General features: G+C 33.4%; 1 protein-coding gene, 3 non-coding genes and 2 pseudogenes across 4 annotated transcripts; 3 read left to right on the top strand and 3 right to left on the bottom strand.

The window, feature by feature from the left end:
- Positions 1 to 1825: 1825 nt before the first annotated feature.
- On the top strand, positions 1826 to 3419 carry LOC120121271 (floral homeotic protein DEFICIENS-like). The gene is made up of 3 exons (XM_039140672.1): positions 1826 to 1942; positions 3138 to 3167; positions 3267 to 3419. Exons 1-3 carry the CDS (start codon positions 1826 to 1828, stop codon positions 3417 to 3419), a joined length of 300 nt encoding a protein of 99 aa, XP_038996603.1.
- Positions 3420 to 5594: 2175 nt separating this feature from the next.
- Positions 5595 to 7351, top strand: LOC120121270 (annotated as a pseudogene).
- Positions 7352 to 9757: 2406 nt separating this feature from the next.
- Positions 9758 to 9839, bottom strand: LOC120121277. The gene has a single exon (XR_005515978.1). It is a non-coding gene; the product is annotated as a small nucleolar RNA R38 (small nucleolar RNA).
- Positions 9840 to 9928: 89 nt separating this feature from the next.
- On the bottom strand, positions 9929 to 10015 carry LOC120121279. The gene has a single exon (XR_005515980.1). It is a non-coding gene; the product is annotated as a small nucleolar RNA snoR20a (small nucleolar RNA).
- Positions 10016 to 10066: 51 nt separating this feature from the next.
- On the bottom strand, positions 10067 to 10152 carry LOC120121278. Its single transcript, XR_005515979.1, has one exon. It is a non-coding gene; the product is annotated as a small nucleolar RNA snoR64a (small nucleolar RNA).
- A 10501-nt stretch (positions 10153 to 20653) lies between these two features.
- On the top strand, positions 20654 to 25020 carry LOC120121274 (annotated as a pseudogene).
- Positions 25021 to 25477: the final 457 nt, after the last annotated feature.

Below are 25477 nucleotides of genomic sequence, written 5' to 3'. Positions count from 1 at the left end.
GATAATCAAAGGTAAATAAATGGAATCGAATAAATAAATTAAAATTTAAATTTACAATTTTCATATAAAAAAGACAACCGAAAATTAATTCTGGCCTGACTCACTTACCTGTCCCCAGTGGAGTCGCCAAGCTGTCGCAACCGTCTTTCGGTTGGGCCCCGAGATTGGGCTTCGACGTGAAAAATGTGGATTGGAGTCGCCACCGACCATTTTAAAAACATTTAGGTAGATCGGACACCATCTTACCTGATCTGCGTTATACAAAAAACGTGTCGGGTTCGGGAGTCGGTTACGGTCAAGGAAGGATTAGCACCCTTGAACCGCCCTTTCGGTACCAATTAATTTGTCGGTTGTCTCTGGTTGCGAAAATTGAAAAATTTAAATTGAAATTTAAAAATCCGATTCGAATTACTTACCTTTGATCAGTCGAAATTACTACTGAAAAAGTCAAAAAGGTATTAGATGGTAAAAATAAAATATTAAATGAAACGCCAGAAACAAAATAAAAAATAATAATAAAAATGTTAAGAAATAAAGAAAAATTTATTTATGTAAAATGACTCGGTTTCTCTATGTACTGTATTACAAAAGAAACACTTATCTATCTCTTAAAAATTAATACGAAAAAATATATAGATAGGTGTTTTATTATGTTTTCACATGATAGACTCTAGTTTGAAAGAACATTTTAGTATAAGTGCAACAATAATGGGGTAAAAAAATAATCCAAATAAAATTAGAACTGCATGACGTCAATGCAGGGGTCTCACAAGGAATAATCACATGGAGTTTGTAATCCAAACAAGAACATATAAATCAAGCATTGCCACTGGATCAAAGCAGTAACGAAAACTAAAAGTTGTCATAAAGACAGGGATGGAACAATTAATTAATACATTAATCAAAATGCCAAAAATCAACTAGTCCATCAAGAAGCTAATCTTCAAATAAAGTTGAATCATTAAACATGATAAATGTTCCTCAGATAGAAATGAGCTAACTGGAATCAAATAGAGAGAAAGGCAAACTCTCCTGAACCCACAGAACAAATAAGAAAGATGGCAAACTGGAAGTCACGTTTACTACAAGTTGATTTACCATTCTATTTTATCTCTGGAAATTATTAATGGATACCAAACGTACAAGCAGAAGAGCATAACATTTCCTGGTTATATGGTTTATAAATTTCAGATTCTTAATTAAAAAAGAAGATACCATAATAACTCAAGTTCCGATTACCTGATTTGTTAATTCGCTGTTAAAGTGCGAGTTGGGTCGACACCAACATTACTTCCATGGGAGAGCAAAAGGAAGCCCTTGGTAAAGGCTCAGTGCTCGAAATTCCTTTTGGCAAATCAGTATCTTCATAGGCCTTCTGTCTGTTCGCTGGACAACTCCCCCTCACCCATTCGTCATGGTAAAGTTCGATGCAAAATTCAAACAATAGCAACATAAAGCATGGGCAGGGGTGCTTATTCGTAATATTAAGGGTCTTATAATGGGGGCATGTCATAGAGAAAGTAGGAGAATTACCTTGGCGTTTCAGGTTGAGGCGATGGTTTCAAAGAAGAATGGAATAGGCCGATCAGTTCTTTGTGGTCTGATTATTTGTTTAGATGCGGAAGGGGTGAACAGACCAAGAAAGGTCGCTTTCGATGAATCAAATACAACAATAGGAAATTGAAGAAATGATTATCGAATGGAACCAACAAGTGTCCTTGAAGTGTTTGATTTGAGCTTATCTTATACTCTCGTGTATCGCACTTCAACAGTGAGGAGGCGAATCTTTTCTTTTTCTTCAGAAATAAACACACCTTTAATCAAGATGGAACCCCCAGAAATCAAGGGGGAATCAGCTCTTATCCTCTCCAAAGATGAAAAGCAAATGTTATCAAAATCTCCTTTTGTAGTAGACAGTAGACACGTAGGTGGGGTGGAGTTGGTAACTAATTGGATGTGGTTTAGTGGGTTGTTTTTTGGTTGAGACAATGGTGGTGTAGTGGGGTTATACATGAGGCCTGTAAAATTAAAAAATAAAAATATTATTAACAATAATAATAATAATAAAAATAAAAAATAATTATATGATAAAATGTTTTTTAGACCCGGACAAAAACGGGTGTCTACAGTATGCAATGAAAAAAAACTAAAAAACACATATAAAATGTTATTGCCATTGATGGCCCCTTTCTCACAATGATGATGGTTCTTTATGGGTGGCGTAGATCAAAACATATGTGTTTAGGGGGTCAACTTTTGGAGGTTAATGGCAAGTCTTGCATTAGTTGTATTTTGCAGAAGATTTTGGATCTTAGGGAGGAAGCTCGAGCTCTATACCCCTACTGTTAGTGTTTGCGACATTAATACTCATTGGATTTGATCCTCTATTCGGCCTTAGTGCGAGAAGGTTGCGTGGCACAAAGTGTTATAGTTTCCTCTTCATATTCCCAAGCACCGTTAACCGTCGTTAGGAAAGATTGATAATAATGCTACTGGTTGATATGACAGTATATATATATTATTCTATACGTATGCAATGAAAAAAAAACTAAAAAACACATATAAAATGTTATTAATATTCTATAAAATAATAATAACAAAAAGAACATATAGCGACATCTTAAAATCACTAATGAATTTTTAAATTTTTAAATTTGTATACACAATAAAAACTTTATCATCAATATATCAAATAATATTCTATGTACATAAAAAAATTAATTTAAAAGAAATATATGTATGTGTATGTATATATAGGTTAGAAACACTGATCATCATAGATCTGTTAAGTTCAGTTAAAAAATCATGTTTAGTGTACAAATTAATATTAACCATATATAATATATATATATATAATATATATATATATATTCTTTATTTCTATCAAGAAAGAAATGTTTGTATTGAAAATCAGGTTTCAATGAAATTCTTTCCATTATAATCTAAATTTTTTTATGTTCATAATGTACGGCAGTATCATACACCACCAATCAGATCGACACTTCGAGGAAATATGTAATAGTAAACATTGAATATTTCAACTTCAAGTTGAATATTTATATCATTAACGTTTATTGCTCTAAATTTATAAAAATTGTTTCAGATCTATGTTATATCATGTATCTTGTTGCCCGCAGGTGAGGAATGGAAGAGATACACAAGAATCTGTTACATGAACGGGTAAGCACTTCCTGATTAATTAAGGACACATTCCAACCATTTGTTTTATATGTTTTTTTTCTTATGTTAAGTAATGTTGATTTAAGGATGCTCTGAAAGAAGACCCGGGGGATTACGATACCTTAATCGGGCATCAAAATGGAGGCCCTCGTATATCTGCTCTACGCCTGCTGCCAAACCATCCTAGTCTTCACGGTGGTGGAGGATCCGATCTCACCACCTATCCCTTGCTCGATTAGAATATCCATGTCTCCATCTATAAACTAAGTTCATGCCATGTATATTGCTAAGAAAACAGAATTGGTGTGTACCATTATACTCAACTAAACTTCTCGCCACCTTTATCATGCAACTTTGCTGTTTCCATTGTTTCTTACTTGATATGGAAGATTATATTTTATGATTATCTTATTTATGGAATCCTTTGGGGTCCTTGTTTTTCAAGTGCATGCCATGAAATCTTGTGCTATATATATATATATATATATATATATATATATATATATATATATATTTGATTAAGCTAAATATATATTCAGATGTGTATAAAAGGTGATAGATTTATTAAGACATAAAAAGTATGATTTATCAAATGTATTCGAATCCACACCTGTGTCAAGTTGGGGAAAATGCTTTTGTGTTGCTAGAGTTTAAGGAGGCAAAAGGTTGGCCCTAAATTTTCCCTGATGTTAAGTCTGTAGAGAAACGAGGGTTGGAGATGCAAAGGGCAGGGACCGGTGGGAATAGTGGCCAACAAAAAACGAATAACTATCTTCTCGATTTGAATAAGACACAATTCCTGCTAGTACAAGCTAACTGTATTAGGAAAAACTAGGGCATTTATTCGCTTCTTTATCGCTTCCACCCTATGCTGGCTAGTGCTGAGTTATTTTTTCCAGCCATGAATTTAACATTTGGTAATTGGACCTTCCAAGTCTTGGTCCAATGATAAACCTGTTGGTCTAGGTCATCACCCATAATTGGGCCTATTGATTTATTGGTAATTGGATCTCCTAGTCTAACAATAATTTTTATGATTATAATATATTTTTTACAACTTTTAACCAGTGGCGGATGCACTAAGCCCCCATAGAGACCAAGTGCATCCCCATTATTTAAAAAAAAATGGTTAAATTTACTTAATGTGTTAAGGAAAAATTACAATTTTTGCATACTTATTATTTTAAGGAAAAAAAATTAAAATTTGAACCCCAATCTTAAATTTCAAAATCCGCCACTGCTTTTAACATTATTGAATATGATACCTCTATAAAAAAAAATTACGTTTACATCGTCAATGATACTCAAATATTCTCGTGTCACATTAATTTGGACCATCTACAAGATAGAAGGATGGGAAGCTTGTCCAGTGTCCTTCCATCAATGGCATTAACTATGCCAACAAGTGTCCGTGATCAAAGCATTAGTGAGAAATGGTAATGAAAATAGAAAGAAAAGCCATTTTTGAAGTTAAAAATTGATATCACCCACGTTTCATCTCTCTGTTCCAACCCCACCTTTGCTGTTTGTCTTATCATCTTCTGTCTCTTTATTGTATTTGCTTTGATTGAGAAAATGATGTTGGAGAAATGCAAAGATTTACTCGAGAAATCACACACAGGTATCGAACCTTTTAAAACAGGAGTTGCATGTCATCCACATTTTATGTTTTTGTCACCTTTCTCTATGTCACGTTGTGAAACTTTGAGATTCTTTTCCTAGTAAAAACAAACCCAAACCAAAACTCTATGAAATTAACATCGCAAAACAACTAGCCAAAGTGGTATAAAATGTAATGGCAAGACATTACGAGATTCCTTAGCTTTTCAAAAGTCCCATGAACGTTGAGGATACTTAATCGGTGAAATAAGAAAAGTAAATCGAAATTTTAAATTTTTTATATTTAATTTTTTATTAATAATATGATTTTATATTATTTTGAAATTTTAAATTATTATATATTTTAGATTTTTTATTATCTGTCCACTTAAAGATATTACCAACATAAGTAGTCAACTACCCAGATAACCATCCTTTTCACCAGTCTACGTGCGGATTCTCAACCTCCCATTCTTTTCTCTTAAGATCTTACCCTGAAATCTATGGACTAAATATATAATTAGAGTAAATAAAAGAATTTAGGGTTACACACATTAAAAGTATATAAAAAAATGTAACTATTAGAGTATGTGCAACAGAAGAAGGTTAGGTTTATTGCTTTCTTCTTCGACAATTCTAATTCCACGTGAGGTAATTTTTTATTATGAAAATATTTTTTTTCTAGAAGATCAAGTGATTTAAGACACGGTTAAATCTGAATTTGCATAATTTTGAGTTCTTGCATCCCCCCTCACGATTTCTTAATTTATAAATAGGACCCAACAGTCAATAAAGCCGTCCCCAATAAAAAAAGAATGTCGACCTCGACATTTGTTTTCTCAATCCTCTTTCGACCTCTTTGCATCACAACCATGTCAGCATATCCTCGCCGCTTCCGCCGCCGAAGGTCAATGGCAACTTCTACAAAAGAGCATAGGCATATCAGCCATGCATATGCAGCTCCTTCGGAACGACCGTGTAGTTATATTTGATAGAACTGATTTTGGATTATCAAAACTGCCATTGCCTAATGGAAAATGCCGCTATGACAACAGACACAGCTCAAAGTAGATTGCCACTGCGCATTCACTTGAGTACGATGTTTAACCAATAAATTCAGAGCTCTCATGGTTCAAACCGACGTTTGGTGCTCTTCAGGGTCTGTCATGCCGGATGGCAACTTGGTTCAAACCGGTGGATACAACGACGGCGAACTAAAGATCCGGGTTTTTAGCCCATGGGACGTGCGATTGGCGAGAAACGCCGAATGGATTGGCTGTCAAAAGATGGTATGCCTCCAACCATATCTTGCCTGATGGAAGACAAATTGTTGTCGGTGGCCGGGGACGATTTAACTACGGTTTGTTCCTAAAACCATTACCGACAACACGTTTAATTTGCCTTTCTTGTCGGAAACCAATGACAGAGAGAGCTGAGAACAATCCTTTTTGTTTTCCTAATGTTGATGGAAACTTGTTTATTTTCGCCAACAATCGAGCTATTTTGCTTGATTACATGAAAAACAAAGTTGTGAAAACGTATCCAACTATTCCCGGTGGCGATCCTAGAAGCTATCCCGCACTGGTTCAGCAGTTCTGCTTCCACTGATGAACTTTCAAGCGCCAGCCATTCATGCTGAAGTTTTGGTTTGTGGAGGTGCTCCAAAAGGATCTTTTTTTCAAGCTAAACGTAAGAAAATTTTCATTGGAGCCTTGAACACTTGCGCCCGGATCAAAATAAGCGACCCCCAACCCACGGTGGGTGGTGGAGACCATGCCTCTTGGCTAGAGTTATGGGTGACATGATATTGCTTCCAAACGGTAACGTCTTGATCATCAATGGAGCTAGTTCAGGAACAGCAGGATGGGAGTTTGGTCGGAACCCGGTTGTGAATCCGGTATTATATAAGCCTGATAAAGAAATCGGGACACGGTTCGAGACACAAAACCCGACAACGATTCCTCGGCTCTACCATTCTACTGCTGCATTACTTCGTGATGGCAGAGTTTTTAGTTGGAGGGAGCAATCCCCACAAGTTTTACAACTTCACGGACGTTCTTTTCCCTACTGAACTAAGCTTAGAAGCATTCTCTCCAGCATATTTAGACGCTAAATTCAACAGCATAAGACCGACAATCGTTGCATCAAAATCAATGTCCGGGATCAAATACGGGCAAAAGTTAACTGTTCAAGTGATGATTGCAGGTAATGTTGCTCAAAACCAGGTGTCGGTAACAATGGTAGCACCGCCTTTTAATACACATTCATTCTCTATGAATCAAAGGTTGCTTGAACTCGGAAATGACAAGGTGACGGCTTTGGAGAAATCTATGTACAACATTGGTGTCACGATACCACGTTCGGAAAATATCGCACCGGCAGGGTTTTATCTTTTGTTTGTGGTCCATCAAGGCATTCCCCAGTAAAGGCATTTGGGTCAAATTGTAGCTTGTAAAGAGAAAGTTCAATACTTCATATGTTCATAAAGATATAATCCCATAAGCTGACAGTTTTTACTGCAGTAAAAAAACATGTATCTACAAAGGATTTGTTCTACGGTATGAATGGTGCTTTAGCTCTTCATGTTTTTTAAAGTATTCGTAAAGCCGTTTGATTCCACCACGCATAATTTGGTGTCCATAAGCCAAAAATGGCAATTGAAACAGCCGGTAGGGGCCATAGTGGTTTTATATACGGAACCTAACTCTATCCTTCTCATGTCTAAAACACGATAGTTGCAGCTGTTTTATGCTCTTTTCTTGTTTCATTTCTCTTACTTCCAATGGCATTGATTGTGGCTTTAGAATTTTGCATTAAAATGCAGGCCTTATCTTGCACCAATGGCAATGGCTTCCTTGTAGCTGCAAGATTAACCAAAATAAAAACGGGTTTGTTGTTTGGCTCGTGTAATCCACCTACTCCTTGCAAGCAAGTTTTTTTTTCCCCCTTCTGGCGAACGTGGAAAAGTATTGCACTAATCCATGAAGCCACTTTGATCTCTAATTCTATATGTCAATATGATTAATGCAAAGACCGGTTCCGAGTTAATGCCTTCCTTGCATTCGCCTTTGTTTAAATTATGTACCAGCTTGTGATTAATACAAATCTGCTTTGATTCGCTAATTTTCATCACAATCTTAAAACCTGATTCACATCTGCAATGGCGCTTATATCCATTTTTCAGATATACCTGAACAATAAATAGGTGAGACTTATGGTTATATAAACAACTTAATATTTTAGTTTCCATATACATGAAGTAAATTGTTGATATATTTATTTGACTTTTAAATTCTTTTTTTATTTATTTTTTGTTTTAGATGGTAGAAGATGTAATTAAATATTTTATTAGGTGTACTTAAGGTGTCAAGAATATGAGAATAATTTATGCATTATAACAATTTTTATATATTGATTTCTCTTGTTATTTTTAACAACATGCGTATTTTTTTTTCCATTTAGAAAATTTTCACACAATAATCTTGTGTTTCATTATTGTATTATTTTCAAGTTTATCTTTTAATTTAGTAAAATAATCTCAAAGAGAAATAATTTAAAGAAGGATTTGTTCCCAAATAGTATCTAAGTGAGGTTATGACCTTTCACATCAAAAAAGAAATTTCATGGTTAATGTGAGATTTTCTGTGACTTCTTAATTGGTGGTTATTATAAAAATATGTAGGACTTTTAATAAGTGAAACTTATGCATTAATTAGTGCCATTAAGAAAGAGATTATGGGTCAGTTTGGCAGGACCTTGATAAGTGATTTTAAAAATACGGTAGAAAATAACTTTTAATAATAATATTTTGAACTGCAGTTTAAAAAATTTACCTATTTGAGATTATCGTTTAAAATGAGTTTGAAAATATAAAATATCTATTATAGAATTTAATAAATAATTAAAGTAATTATTAAATGTATTATTAAATAATAAATTATTTTTAAATGATGTTAATAATAAATTATATTAAATATAAAATTTAAATTATATTTACTTTAAATAATTAAAAATAAATTATTAAGTAATAAATTATTTTTTAACGATGTTAATATTAAATTAAAATGTAATTACATAATTAAGTGGAACACAAACATTAATAAGGGTAAAATCAAAATTGAAAATAAAAAGACTACAAATCTAACTTTTATGATTAGATTGAAACCATCGTTTCCACCGTAATTTCTTTTTTATATATTTTTACTCATTTATCATTGATTTACGATAGTTTTTTAACTAAAATTACATTTAAAAAGTCTCGTAAAACGAGACCTATGTCTAATCCATTTTCAATCACAAAATTTGGTTTTGAAATCATTATTTTCGCCACAATTTTTTTTATTTTTTACATATTTAACACTGATTCTGCAATAAAAACCGATGAAATTCCATTTAATCCCCTCTAATTTTTGCTACAAAATACTTGAATACCTATTGTTTTGAAACTTCTGTGATGATTTGGTTATAAATCAATAATATTATTGATTTTTCATAATTTTTGAAATTTTAGTGATTACAAATAATTGCACAAACATTAGTGTAATTTATCCTTTCTAATATATAAATTTAACAACTTTATGCATCTATGTATTGTTTTAACCATAGACATCATAGAATGTTTCATTTTTAAATTATGTTATAATAATTTTTTTGTTCAATGAAATTGTAAACGTTCAAAATGATCATGTCTATTGTATTTTTAATAAAAAAATTCCCGCGTTATAGCGTATTTTCTTGTCCACATTTTGACAATACAAAGGATGAGGCTATGTCTAACCCATTGTCTACCAATAATTTGTTCATGACATAAGAATTTCCTTGTCAGAAAATTCGCTGATTCGCAAGTTCGCGACAATAATTCAAGGTAAAGAATCCTCAGCAAATTCGGATTCTAATGAATAACAAATATTCAGACAAGTTCATTGTTAAAAATAGAAAATTAGAAACAACAAAAATTAAATCTTGGTTCATTCCAGTGGTCTGTGTCAGATTTCAATCTCATCTATAAAGGAAATCAGACAGGGATAACTGATTCAAAATATTTCTCATCATTCACAGACAACACTGTAATACCAAATCTCCACATAGTTTCAAAAGCTGAAAAAAATAAGACCTTTCGTTGATTGATGAAAAATGAAAGAAGACGAAAGCCTCAGACCGTCCTAGTTCATGAATTTCAACAAATCTACAGAGTATAACTGCATTTCAGAAATGTCTCTATAGACTCATCATTGGCTTCTTTCAAAAATTGCAAATAAAATATTAAATTCAAAGTGCATAAATAAAGGCATCAGATCTTCCTATTCAAATAGACAAAATCAAGATGCTCGGAACTTTACTAATTTCTCGAGCATTCATCGATTCGAATATTCATCATTTCGCCTCCATCTTGATCTAGAAAAGTAGCGCAACAAACACAAACAACTGAACAATTTCTCTGACAGAAAAGAGCTAAGAGTAAAAGATGGAAACCTAGAGATTATTCAGAATGATGAAGAAAGAAGGCGACGGACGATAATTTGAGATTTAGGGTTTTGCAATGAGGCTCTCGAATCCCGACCTCATTTTATAACCAATCTTTGGGGCGTTTGGGGCAGGAGACAGAGGTTACGAAACGACATGGGCCGTAACCCTAGGCCCAATGCCTCGATTCAAATTTGATTTTACTTAAAGAAATAAGTATATATATTTTGTTTAATACTAAAAGGGAAAATTTATAATTTTTGTTTTATTGTTATTGTTGTTCAATATTTCTATTATTTTAAAATTTTAGAAATGATGTTATAATTGTAATCAAGTAACTTCTTTTAAATGATAATTTATATTATTTATACTAGTGTTTGTATTTTTCATATTTTATACAATAATTAAAATAAAATAACAAAAACTTAAGATTTAAATAAAAAATCAATAAATCTATACACAAATATTTTATTACTCTGTCCATATTCTTTCTGAAACAAATTTTTATAAATTATTTTTGACATAAATTCCTTTAATTTACTTTCAATGTGAATGTGATAAAAATCTATTTATTATTTATTTAAAAATAATTATAAAGTTTCTATTATCTAAAGGCAAAACTCACGACATAATGCATTCAAAAAAAATATTTCACGAGATAATGCACTGGCCAGATTAATTGCTGAGATAGGGTGAATTCTACAGTCCCGGTGTAGGTCGCCATGTCGTCCCCCGCGAGCTGTGGTGAGATGGGGTAGGTTGCCATGCACGCTCCGCGACCTATAGGTCGCCATGCAATCCGGCGACCAACGTTCAGGCCTGCTCCTGCTCGCCTTTGCACGCCCATCGACTGATGTTGCTGCTCCCTCATGCAAGCGTGATTTGCCTCTTCTCCTCCCATGCAGCTATCATAGATGTATTATTGCATCGTTAATTTAGCTGTTGCATGCAACAATTATTGTTGCATTATTGCAGCCTTCAACGCTCAAAATTACAGCCTTCAACGCTCAAATTTATTGTAGCCTTCAATGCTCAAAGTGAGTTATATATTGGATATGTGGGGTTAGGGTAGAAGCAAAAGAAAGAAAGAAATTTTGCTGAGAGAAAGGAAAAGAAGAAGAAGAAAGGGAGATAAAAGCTCAAACATCGTTTGTGAGGTAATTTTTATTATTTAAATTAGTTTATTATATGAAATTATTATTTTGTTAGTTTAGGGTAAAACTAAAATTTAGTTAATTAGTTTGTTAGTATAAATTATTAGTTTGTTAGTTTAAGTATATTATATTAGTTTGTTAGTTTAAGTTATATTATATTATATAAAAAATTAGTTAATTAGTTTCTTAGTTTAAGTTATTATATGTAAAAAAATTATTTAATTAATTTGTTAGTGTGTTTAAACGTATATTAGGTTGTTTGTTGAAGTTGAAGTTATATTATAAAAAAATTAATTAGTGCTTAATTAGTTTGTTATTTTAACTAAGTTATATTATAATAAAGAAATAGTTTATTAGTTTAAGTTATATTATAATATATTAGATTATATAAAATTAATTTGTTTAATTTATTGTTGTTTAAATAAATATTTGTTTTCACGTACGTGGCATTATTCCACAACTTTTGGCCACGTACAGATTGATTCGAAGAAAGAAACAAGAAAGGAAAAGAAAGGAAAGGAAGAAGATATAAATACGCGGGTAATTTATTATTTTTTGTTGTACATTTTTGTTGTTGTATATGTGTAAATTAGTTAGTTAGTTAGTTAGTTAGTTAATGGCTGTCCCTTTTTCCCATATGTATGGGGTAAGAGGGAGGTAAGATAGTAGGCTACCCCCAACACCAGGATGAGAGTAGCTTCCGTAAGAGACCTCCGAATTATGAAATGCCCTCCGTGGGACTCGATCCCACGACCTCAAGGTTAAGAACCTTGTGCTCTACCAACTGAGCTGGATGGTCATTTCTAGTTAGTTAGTTTATATTATATTATATAAAATTAATTGTTTAATTTATTACCGTTTAAAAAAATATTGTGTTTAAAAATATATATTGTTGTTTAAAAAAATATTTTGTTTAATTTATATTAGATTATGTGTAAATTAGTAAGGAGTAAAAATTGGATGGAATATAATCTTAAAATTTATAACAATTAATTAACAAATTTGTTTGATATTTAAAAAAATAAAAAATATTATCAAACTAATCATTATTATTAGTAATCATTACTAAATGATTAGTATCAAATCTAAATCATTAAATATGTATAAGAAATAATTTTAGTAATCATTGCTAAATCATATTATTATTAAATCATTAAATATCAAATCATTAGATTAATAATACTTATTAAATCATTATTAGTAATATTAGTAATCAATCAATCAAGTTAAATAGCAAATTTTATTTTATCGTTAATATAATAGTATATTTTATTTTTTTATTTATTTGTTTAATGATTTATGAAATTATCTTATCTAATTTTTAAGCTAAATTTATATATTTTTTATTTGTAGGGAAAATGAGCAACAATTTTTTCACAATTATTCATTATAATGGACAGATTATGGAAAATGAGGTCGGAGTTGTTTTTCAGTCTGAAAAACCAATAAATATGATGTTCAAAAAAGACATCACATTTATATAAATGAAGCAGAAGATAGAAAGAAAAATTCGAGCTGTAGTTGATGGTTTGAGGTACAGGTTTATGATATGTCCCAACCTAGTCAGATATGCTACAATACCACTTGAAGAAGATGATGATATTGGAGCCATGATTGGATTACATGAGTCAACCAATATAGCAGTTATTGAGTTATTTGTTGATGTGCGTAACATATGTGATGTTCCTGGGTCATCAAGAGATGTGGCTCAAAATCCATCTGAAATGGCTTTCGATAGTGACTTTGAGGACCCGACATACAGGTTCTCGAACAGTTTTATGGCACTATTGAAAAGTGGAAATGAAGTCGGAGAGACATCTGCAGCAACAGAGTATGAGACGAGAAACATACACCATTCGGAATTGACTGTTTATATTGATGCTGAAAATCGATGGGGAGAAATTCATGATGATTCAAGCGAAGATAAAGAAACTGAAGAACCCGTTTTGGGCGACGATGATAATTTTTTCTGTGGAGGTGCAATTGACTTGGGCATTGATGAAGTTCTGACACCATATGAAGCTACTCCTCACATGTACGATATAGATTATGATGCGATGAGGGCACCTGAATTCCCAGACATACAACATTTACCTCCGTACCAAATGGCTGAATCATTCGATAATTCTAGTGAATTTTCAGTTGGGTGCAATTCAGAGGAAAAAATGAAGTTACATTGGCCATTAAAGAGTATTGCATCAAATGTCATATTGATGTCCATGTTGCAGAGTCCAATAAGAAAACCCTATACGCGAAGTGTGTAAAATATGACCCATAGTGCAAGTGGAAGATTAGAGTGTTGAAAATTCAAAGGCACGATGCTTGGGTCATCACAAGGTACAATGGTCCTGACACATGTTTGTGAAACTTCATCGAACAAGACCACCGACTATTGGACTCTGATGTAATATGTGAATACGTGAAGGTGATGGTTGAAAAGGATCCAATGATCTCTTGTTCAGTGTTAGCTACATCTATTCGAAGCCAATTTGGATATCAAGTAAAATATGGCAAGGTGTGGAATGCGAAGATGAAGGCAATGAAGCTGACGTATGGAGATTGGGATACATCGTACAATGAGCTACCACATTTGCTATAAGCAATGAAGCGATTTATCCCAGGAAATATAGTGAAGTCTCAAACCATGCCTGCATATGATGAAGAAGGTCAACTTGTGTCAGGGAAGAAAATATATCATACTCTTTTGGGCATTCAAGGCTTGTATTGAAGGATTTCCATTTTGCAAACGTATGATCCAAGTAAATGGTATGTGGTTCTATCGACAATATAGGCATGTACACTTGATGACATTTGCGCAAGATGGTGAGCGAAAATCTTCCCAATTGCAGTCGCCATTGTTGAGGGAGAGACAAAAAAAGCTTGGGATTTCTTTATGGCCAATCTACGTCAATATGTCATTCATGAAGAAGAAGTTTGCTTGATATCCGATAGAGGAACGGGTATTTTGGCAGCAATTGAACGATCAGGAAGCCGTTGGATACCTCCGCATGCATACCCGACATTTTGTATCCGTCATTTTGGTAAGAATAGTATTGACCAGTTTCATAACGCACACATTCGAAGCTAGATAGTCAGCATGGGTAAGTTTTATTTTCAATATTTGTGCATTTTGATGTGGTTTTTTTAATTGAGGTTTAACCCAATATATTATAAAACAAGATACGAACTACGCCGACCAAATTTTGTTAAAAGATTGGAGAATTTGAAGGTATTTTATGATGATCAGTGTGTTTGGAAGTGGGCTTCAAAAATACCACGGGAAAAATGGTCGCAAGCATACGATGAAGATCGTCGATACGAACATATGACCACAAACCTTGTTGAGGCCATTAATTCAGTACTAAAAGGTACACGTTATCTCTCAATAACGAGTGTGGTAAAAGAGACGTACTTTAGGTTGTCTAAGGTTTGGTTCGATAAAGGCAATGAAATTGAGAGTTTCATAAATAGATATCAAACTTGGGCTTCTACAGTGGTAGAAACAATGGAAGTAAATGAGCGATTGGCAACATCAATGGTTGTTCATAATTTCGACCGAGTTGGTCAAACTTTTGTTGTGTCATGCATACGCCGTAACGTCGGAGGAGAAGACCAAACATTTAGAGTTTATTTACGACACAAATGGTGTGATTATGGTCGTTTTCAGGCATTGAAATATCCATGTGCTCATGCAGTCGCTGCATTTATGTATGCTAGTGTAAGCGCATACACTTATATTGATGAATGTTTTCACCTATATAGGATATTAAATGTCTACGACTATGCATTCAGGCAGATCCCAAATGAATCATATTGGCCCAAAAAGAATCATGACGAATGGCTGCCAAATACAATGCTTCGTAGAAGTCCAAAAGGTCGACCTGAGTCCGGTCGTATTCATACTAGTATGGATTTCCATTCTAGAGAGAGGTCAACCAAAGAGATGTGGATTATGTAGGGGTGAAGGCCATTCAAAAAACAAATGTCCTAATTTACCAAGATATAGGTCTCATCATTAGTAATCATATATGTATTTCTATGTATTTATATATTTGATGTTATAATAATGAACCTATTTTTGCAAGGAAATTTATGTAATTTTTGTTCTTTGCCTCTTAAATTATTAGATCTTCGAATTGAAGTTGAATTTATGTAATTTTTGTTCTTAAATTATTAGATCTTCACATGTGGACTAGTCGAAATCTTCCTCTTACTATTCAATTTTTTTAAATAGATTTGAACGTTAACCATTTAAATTTTAGCAAATTCAAATTTGTACATATTTAAATCATTACCAAGAATTATTCTTTAATAATATGATTTAGTAATTATTTAATAATAATGATTTTATATTTAAAATACTAGTATTATGATTTGATAATAATGATTTATTATTAATATTTAATGATTTGATAATAATGATTTTATTTTTAATGATTTAGTAATGATATCATTTAGTAATGATTACTAATAATGATTTATTATTAATATTTAATGATTTGATATTAATGATTAATAATAATGATTTGATACTAATGATTTAGTATTGATTAGTAATAATGAATTTATAATACTGATTTGATACTAATGATTTAATAATGATTACTAATAATTATTTAATAATGATTAAATATTTAAATAGAATTTATTCAATTTAAATCGAATTTATAAATAGTTGAATTTATAACTAGTCGAATTTATCTTTATAAATATGCCGAATTTATTTTTTTACATTTCACATAGAGACATGCATATTTAATATTATAATATTTAAGTTTTAATAAAATATCAGTCTAATTTATACATAACTTATGTTTACAAAATAAAAATAATCTTATGATTTGATAATAATGTTTTAATAATGATTTTATATTTAATGATTTTAGTAATGATTACTAATAATGATTTATTATTAATATTTAATGATTTGATATTAATTATTTAGTAATTATTAGTAATAATGAAATTATAATAATGATTTGATACTAATGATTTAATAATGATTATTAATAATTATTTAATAATAATTAAATATTTAAAAAGAATTTATTCAATTTAAATCGAATTTATAAATAGTTGAATTTATAACTAGTCGAATTTATCTTTATAATATGTCGATTTTTTTTTACATTTCACTTAGAGACATGCATATTTAATATTATAATATTTAAGTTTTAATAATATTTAACATTTGCATCTTAAAGTTTATTTTATATTGAATTTTAAGTTTTTAAGTTAAGGTTAAAAATTCTAAATACATAACTTATGTTTACAAAATAAAATACTAGTCTAATTTAAATATTAATTTTAAACAAATAACAAATGAGTTTATAATTGTTGTCGATGTCGGGGTGTTGTTGAATGATAATGTTTGGGAGGACGTCTGATGCGTTGTGGTCATTGCGGTTGCTCAGGAGTATGGTACACATCCTCATTAATTGGGGGCATTTCAACTGGTGTTGTAAATAAATTCCAACCACTATGCTCTGTCATTCCACCAGTTTGCTCTTCCATCCCACTTGCAAACGTTGACTGACAAATACTGGTATTTGACATCATAGATGTCATTTGGTCAAAGTCATACGTCAACTCAAACATGGGAGAGTAGATGGGTGCTTCAGACTGCACAAACTCTGGTACATATGTCGGGACAGTAGAGTCATCAAATGCGTGATGCAACGATCTCGCATCGCCGACGGTTGTGGTGCGCTATTATCCACATAGGTTATTTCCACTTCTGGTTGTTGAGATGAACTCCCACTCCCACTCGGTAGAGAGTATTAAACTTTACCAAATCTTTTCTTAAACCTAAAAAACTGTCGCCTTTATACCCATGTTATCAAGAATGACTTTCCATTATCCCAAAAATAATCAAGGTAAGCCGAAGTCTCAAAATTAAAGTCATCGTCTTGAATGTGGTCAAGAGTTGGCAAGAATGAAGCCCTATTGTTCCAAGAATTAATGTAGGTTGCATGCTCTCAACCCAATTCACCTTTTATTTACGGCGACCATCAAATTTGTGGAGATGGTCATGCATCTCAACCCAATTCACCTGACGGTGACCATCTAAGTTTTGCAGGAGGTCATGATCCCATGGACTCTGCGGAATATGTTGGTGGAAGTCGAATTACCTCAGCACTCTATCCGCAAATTGGATCTCAACAAAAGCAAAATTGATCAATGGTGTAACAGTACACCAATATTGACACATATAAAAAACATCGTGCAGCACACATGCCAAAATTTCTGCATCTACGTATGGTCTCTAATTAAACTGTAAAATTAAAATAATAATAAAATATTGATTTAAATAAAATAATATAGTTAAATTAAATAATAATTAATAATAACATATTATATATACCTCTTTTTTACCCTTAATTAAACGACATATAATAAAAAATTTAATATAATTTAAACTATAACTATTTTTTAATAAAATAACGACATATAATAAACCATGTATATTAATTTAATATAATTCAACAAACAAATTAAATATAATTCTTCAACATTAATCTAACTTAAACTACAAAGTAATTAACTAAAATTTTGTTATATAATATAACTAACCTAAACTATGCCCACTAACTAACTAACTAATAATTTAAACTAATTTAAATTATGCTTGTGTTACTTTTCTTCTTCCTTTCTTTCTACCTTCTTACAACATAACAACCCCCTCCACCGAGTATATAACAACAACCCTATTACTATTCCCTAAACCCTACCCGTGAATTATTGCAGCATGATTCATGCAACAATAATTTTGGGTTCACCCCCGTGAATGCTGTAATAATGCAGCTATTATAGCTGCATGCAGAAGGGGAATCACACATGCATGAGGGAGCAGTCGCTGGCGTGCAGAGGCGAGCAGAGCAGGCGTGAACGTTGGTCGCTGGGATTGTATGGCCACCAATAAGTCGCGGGGCGTGCATGGTGGCAACCTAGAGATCGCTGGGCGTGTATGGCGACCTACCCCATCTCACCACAGCTCGCGGGGACGGCTTAACGACCTACACCGGGATTGTAGAATTCACACTATCTCAACAATTAATCTGGTCAGTGCATTATCTCGTGAAATATTATTTTTGAATGCATTATGTCATGAGTTTTGCCTATCTAAAAATGTAATCAGAAGAATAAATAAAAATGAAAAAACAGTTTCACGTACAGTTTCACGTGGCAACAAGAAATTGGTCTACGCCCTCACGCCATTATAAATCTAGTAATAATAGCCTATAATAATTAAACACGAACATTAGTGGATAATAGAATAATGTAAATTTTTATTTTCCATGTCTGAAGAGGAAAGATAGAGAAAAGGCGCAGATTTTGCCTTATTTTCTCACTGACAAAACAAAATCCAAGTTTTATCTTCTATATCTAAACTTGAGTTTTGACAAGAAGAAAACTTGACGGCAATTTCCTTCATACTTTTCTTTTTACCCTCCAGTTCAAAGGTTTAGTACTGATTAATCTGGACCGACTTAGGTCACATACTTGATTTTGATGAATGAGTCTCCCAACAGAGATTTTATGTATACAAAGGATTTGAACTTAAGACCTTACTTAAGCGATAGTTATTTACCACTTTAATCAACCCGTTGGTTATTTGTTTATACTTTTTGAACTCTGTAATGTAATGCAATGTAGTTAGTGCCATATTTGGTTAAAAGCAACGTGTAATTATTTCCATATTTATATATATTTTTTTGGCAGCTGAAAGAATCAGATTGGAGGGAATTAGTGAGGGTAGAAGTGATATGCAGAAGCTTCAGTCACCACCTGCAAATTCAATCTCTAAGCCTCGGAACAACTTTGATATACCCATCTTCAATACATCTCAAATGGCTTCTTCTTCTTCATATATGTGTTTGAGTTCCGAGAACAAAAGTAACAGAAGATCTGTGATACCTCCTTCACACCCCCAACAACCCTACTGCTTCATCGCCTTATACACCACAGATCATTGGTTATAGTCCCTATCCTCAATGATTCCTTCTTAGATTTAAACTAAAACACAGATCCTTTTAATGGATTTGATGTGGCAGACTAAATGATGTGTTAGCTGCCGAAGTCCGGCGACTGGAGCTTGCCTTGCAGCTGCAGAGTTCAGTCACATGTTGAGAGCGAAAACAACAGCAGCAACAAAATGGCGAGCCTACTGCAAATGAGTCCAACTGCCAAAGTCCACCATCACCACCCAACTTATCATATCAGAAATACTTTTGAAATTGCAATAATCTTTTACAGGCTTCTACATGAATCATTGAATATATAGTCAAGTTGACTCCATTGTTTTGTTCCTTGGGTGTAATAAGAGACGGACTAAAAATCTTATGTTGAGAGAATGAGTTTTTAAAATTTTAAGAAGAGACGAACTTATAAAATTTTATAAAATCTTAAAGACAAAAATAAATTATCAATTAAAAATGTAAAATACAATTAAAATATATATTAATTTAAAATTTTGAAAGAAACTTCAGCTAAATAAATTCATTACAATTATCATGCCAAATACAACCTAAAGCATTGTCTTATCTAATAATTTTGCTTTATCAGCATGTAATTACTGCAAATTGTTTATAAACCAATAGCCTTGAGATATATGATCATTACCAATGGGCCTTTCAAACACATATTTGACCCAATTTTACTGGTGTGCTGTGCCGGTATAAACTTCGGTGCGTAAAAAAGAAGGTGATATGAATGGAACTTTATAAACAATATGTTTTTTTTATAGTTAATACTTATTTTAAGGCTAAAATATGCTATAAGTTCACATGTTATTTGAGTATTTGGATTTAGTCCCTCTTTTAATTTTTTGTTTTCAAAATTTTAGTTAATTTACTTGTTCAGGTTCACAAATTCAACTTCAATTTCAAAATTTACAATCACATTTATTACAAATGATATTTCCTTTTCATTTACATAACTTCCAAATCGGTATTTCTTTTATTATCAATAAGTATAATAAAAAATCAAAAGAAGATTTCTTAATTATGTGTTTGATTTATATTTACAATTATAAATTATCATTGTAATTTTATTAAAAAAATTATGGAAAAAATGAAAAGAAACGTGGAATCCTTGGCATTGGAGCCATTTAAAAAGAAGTATTTTGAAATTTGAAAAGAGCAACAAATATCTAAAGTAAACTTCTCCTTTACTTGCAAATTGCATTCCTCTCTCCCCCACAGTTAACGATAGGAGTAAAGACAATCCCTTGTTATTCTCATCCTTCACTCCTTTTGAAACACTTGGCCCCATCTTTTGAATTAGGGTTTCGGTTCTTCTCTCTTATTTTTTCACCTTGTTGCTTTAAACCCTACTCTCTCCGATACCCTTCTTACTAGTCGTTGTCCTCTTTCCCGCCATTTTCTCCATCATCTGTGCTGTTTCCCTCCTTTTCAAATACGTTAGATCGGCCTTCATTGCCCCTTTTTTGTGTGTCAAAGCTTTGAACTTTGTTTAGCCTGAAAATGTCGACGAACGAAGCGGAGAAGGGTGGAAGATGAAGATGAAGAGAAGAAGAAAGGAGGAGAGCTCTTGTTCTGTGGCTCCACGAGTTGGGACATCGTTGGTAGTCGCAAAGGTCCAGTTGAAGGAAACTTGGTCTCTCCCACTCGCCTCCGCCCTCTCATCGGGGTTGATGTCCGGTTTGTTGCCTCCGGCTGTGGTGAGTTTCCATTTTACTCGCGTTGATACACATTTGATATACATACACTTCTTTTAAACAATATTTGTTTTGGTTGCAGTGTCATGTCATGTCATGTCATTGCATTGCATTGGATGTTGAGGGACGGTGCTACACGTGGGGTCGTAATGAGGCATGAAAAAGCTCGGTTTTTTATGTTGTTGTTAAATGTGTGTTGTTGATGGTATTTTAATGTTGTTAATAGTAGCTAATAGAGCTTTAGTTTTATGTATAGAAAGGGCAACTGGGTCATGGAGATAGAATCCAGCGTGATAGGCCAACTGTTGTTTCTGAACTCTTCAAGTATGTTCTTTTGTTCTGTTATTAAACTTAGTCTTGTATGTATTTATTAATTTTCTGAAAGTGATGGTTCATTTGAACTATGTTGCATCTGTGTTTAAGGTATAAAATAATCAAAGCAGGAGGGGGAGGAGCCACACGGTGGTAGTTACTGATGATGGTAATTCCCTTGGCTGGAATAACCGAATAAGCATGAGCAGCTTGGTTCAGGTTCCACAAAAAATGGTTGGTTCTGTTGATTTAGATTAGTACCACTAATATGTCGCTTTAGGTGTTTGTTTTCTTAGTGTCAAATTCCCATGGTTGATGACTTTTGTTTCATATGTTTATAAATTTATCATTTTTTTTAGAAGTTGAGTCATCTCCCATCTGCTGTCTTGTGTCTCAAGTTACAAATCTTGCCTCTGGAGCTGAATTCACTGTGTGGTTATCATCTGCTGAAGGAGCATCTGTACTGTATGGTTTGTGGTTCTTTTAGTTCTGTATCTTTACTTTCATTGTCTAAAATTCCTTTCCAGTTTGTGCATTTTTGCAGAATCTGAACTTGTTTTTTGGTTTGTAGAACTGCAGGGCTTCCCCAGTATGGCCAGCTTGGTCATGGGACAGACAATGAGGTATGTGGAGAAGATAAGCTAGCTTTGACGAGTCTTGTTCATATTTCTGCTGCAAAGTATCACTCACAAAGTTCTGCGTGATGTATCTAATCAATATAAGCCTAATTGCTAGCTGTGGTAAGTGTATCAATAGATTGACTTGCTTTTCTCCATGGATGTTTGCATGAGGCCTACATGCTTGCAGTATAATGCTAAGGATAGCTCAGTGAGGCTTGTTTATGAAGCCCAACCACGCCCTAGAGCTATAGCCTACTTTTTCTGGGGAAACTATTGTCAAAGTTGCATTTGGGACAAACCATACAGGTTCATGATATGCCTATTATCTTTCATGTTTTGGTCATCCTCCCTTCCCCCCAGAATTTCCTCCTCTTCTACTACAACTACTACTAAACCATTTTTATATTTCTATTTTTTGTGCATCCAGTCGCTGTGGATATAAATGGTTATGTTTACACGTAAGTTCACTGCTGATTATTGTGGAAGTGTTTTAGATTTCCCTTTTATTTTCCTTGTTTATAAGCAATTGACTTTTGTTACATGAATGTATAGGTGGGGTTTCGGTGGTTATGGAAGGTTAGTGCCATACACATCACTGTTTTACTTCTGCATCGTGCCAGTATTTGATGTGTTTTTCCCCTTTTTTTACTGCATGTAATTCGTTCATCACATGTGCAGGCTTGGGCACAGAGAGCAGAAGGATGAGTGGGCTCCTCGTAGTGTTGAAGTATTCCAAAAGCACAATGTTCTTCCTCCCAATGCAGTTGTTTCAGGAGGTTCTGTAAATTCAGCATGTACTGCAGGTATTGTTTGTTCTGTACTTTGTTAGGGAGAGTAATAGTCCGGTTGCCAAAACTCTCTATTAATGGGAAAGATTAAAGCTTTCTTCATATTTTGTGAAGGCTCGAGTGAAGGTTAAAGGGAAAAGCGATGCCAAGATTGGCCTTCTGTTTATAAATTTCAAGGTGATTTTGATTTTTGCTTGTTTTCCAGGCGGTGGGCAGTTGTATGTGTGGGGCAAAATAAAGAATACCAGTGATGACTGGATGTATCCCAAACCTGTCATGGATTTAAGGTTTTTCTTTAAACCCATGGATATGTTATTCTTAATGTTAATTTCTCTACAATCACCATGATTGGCTGTTTTTGCTTTTGGTATTGGTGTACCTGCATTGTTATGTTTTCACAGTTCTTGGTTACTGTTCTTTTTACTCCCTTCGAATGAGTTGTTACACCTTATTTTGTGTATACATAATCGTTGAGCTTTGTGTGAAACTTTTTTGTAATCTACTGTTTTTCTAGCTTAACTTAGATTCTGTTATTTTATTGCATTCTGTACCATGCTTTTAGGTCATGCTTAAAGTGCCTTATCTGTTCCCTTCAGAAGAATGAAATAAATCATTGATTTAATAGTATTGACATCTTTTCAACTATCATGTTATTTTATTTTGTTCATTTTGATTCTTTGCTCTATGTGAAGTCTTAAGGGGTTGAAGCCCATTAAATTTCACCCTGCTACTTTTAGTCTGTAAGCATATCTGAGACACATGTTTTCCCTTTCCTTCACAGTGGCTGGAATTTACGTTGCATGGATTCAGGCAATATGCATCATTTTGTTGGTGCCGACTCCTCCTGCATAAGCTGGGGCCATGCTCAGTATGGAGAGTTGGTATATGGTCCTGCTGGACAAAAATATGTGTTTTTACTTGTCCTTACAGCTTTTTTATTCGTAGTCTCTCTCCCTATATTCTATTTACTTAATCTTCTTCTATTTAGGTCTTCTGCTGTTCCGAAGAAGGTAGGCATTCTGGAGGGCATGCATGTTATCAGGTGGATAAATTAACAATAATTACATGCATCTATACTACGATATGCTCTGATTTTCTCCGGACAGATTGATACTGATGGATTCTTTTGAATATCCGTGTAGTGTTGCCTGTGGCATGGGCGATTCAATGGTCGTTGTTGATAGAACAAATGTCGGTGACAGGCTTGACTAGGAAAATTTGTAATCCTCCCCCTCCCGGTCTTAATATTAGAGATTTGAGTACCTTGATAACTTGATGGTGTACCTTGTTTTTTATTCGTAGTTCCAAGACACAAGCAGTATATTTGTGCTAAAAAATCTTGTTTACTGTTGCCTATTTGTCTATTAATACTTTTTAAAGTTTGAAAGGTTTAGTTTTAAATATTTATGCCTATGAACTTTTCGACATGCATTGCTACAAGGAACTAGTGCCATTAATGTTTATCCCGTGGAGAATGTAAGTGTGCTTCTTATTCATAGTTGTCTTATACTAGCCGATCTTTTTATTAATGTTGAAATACAAAGCTGTATGTCTAAATGCTAATGTTTTTCGCAGCTGGACATTCATGATGGCAAAGGTTCTGGTGAAGGTATGTCTCTGTCTTGGTGTCTCAACGGTTTTCAATTAATCGGAACTTCTTAAAGGATTTTGGTAATAACATTACTAACTAGATTGTTGCCTTAGATTGTCAAGTTAACAAGTATTGAATATTTAAGTTACGAGAGTTTTGACATGGATACTAATTTATAAATTATCCCGACTGCAGAGACCAATGTACCAGATACCGAAACTTCAGCTCCTAAGCAAAACAAAAAGGGTGCTAGTAAAACTCCGACTTCTTCAAAGAAGAGGAAGAAGGCAAATGATCCATCTGACACAGAGGAAGAAGAAGAGAATAGTGATGACGAGAGCAACAGCAGTGAGGAGCGCATCAATGGTGCGGCTTCAGGCAAAAGCAGAGGTAAAGGTACAAAGAAGTCTGCCTAGGGCGGAAAAGGTGTCGCCTTGCTTCAAACAAAAGTTCGCAGTCCTCTCTAGGAAAAAGGGGTACCAGGGGACGGTCGCGGAAGACCCAAGTGTTTTGTATATTCCCAGTCCCTGCGAAATTTTGTTCTCTCGTTGTAGAAAAGTGTATTTTTTTTAAGAAAAAAAAGGAAAGCAAATGCATCGGTCATTGTATTTGCAATTTTAACTAGAATGGTTTATCATTTCATTAGCTTGTCGTCCCCCCAAAACTTGTTATCTCCTGGTGAACGATTGTACCTGAATTAACATTTATGAGAGGTGGGAAATTGCACCCTTTTCGTTGGCAGGAAAATTGCATGTTTTTCTTCTTATATGGCTGATATACAGAGATTAGTGTAAATCTAAATATCCTGGTGGTGTTGATTGAGAAAAGAAAGTGGACACTGGTGTTGGTTGGTCAATCATATTTATGGTGGTTTGAGATTTTCTTGGTTGAAGTAAGCAGGCAACATGTAATACTTACGATTGCCCCTTCTGCTGGACCTGGATTCATATTTTGGGCGGCTTCCAGATAACGAATATACACAGATCCTTTGTTTTTGCAGTTGAATATTATATTCATTTCAGCTCCAATCTTAATCGTTTACCCCATTATCATCATTATCAGGTATAGGGTACCTTTCACCAAACAACCTA

This window comes from Hibiscus syriacus, unplaced genomic scaffold, assembly GCF_006381635.1.
Source record: "Hibiscus syriacus cultivar Baekdansim isolate YM2019G1 unplaced genomic scaffold, ASM638163v2 tig00110367_pilon, whole genome shotgun sequence".
In the NCBI taxonomy this organism is placed as follows: Eukaryota; Viridiplantae; Streptophyta; class Magnoliopsida; order Malvales; family Malvaceae; genus Hibiscus; species Hibiscus syriacus.
The sequence above is the reverse complement of the archived record's forward strand: the minus strand, read 5'-3'. Positions and strand labels throughout refer to the sequence as shown.

Coding starts and splice junctions, on each gene's coding strand:
- LOC120121271 (XM_039140672.1), top strand. CDS start 1,826: ATGGAACCCCCAGAAATCAAGGGGGAATCAGCTCTTATCCTCTCCAAA. Junction 1,943..3,137: donor ACGTAGGTGGGGTGGAGTTG/GTAACTAATTGG, acceptor TGTTGCCCGCAG/GTGAGGAATGGAAGAGATAC. Junction 3,168..3,266: donor GAAGAGATACACAAGAATCT/GTTACATGAACG, acceptor TGTTGATTTAAG/GATGCTCTGAAAGAAGACCC.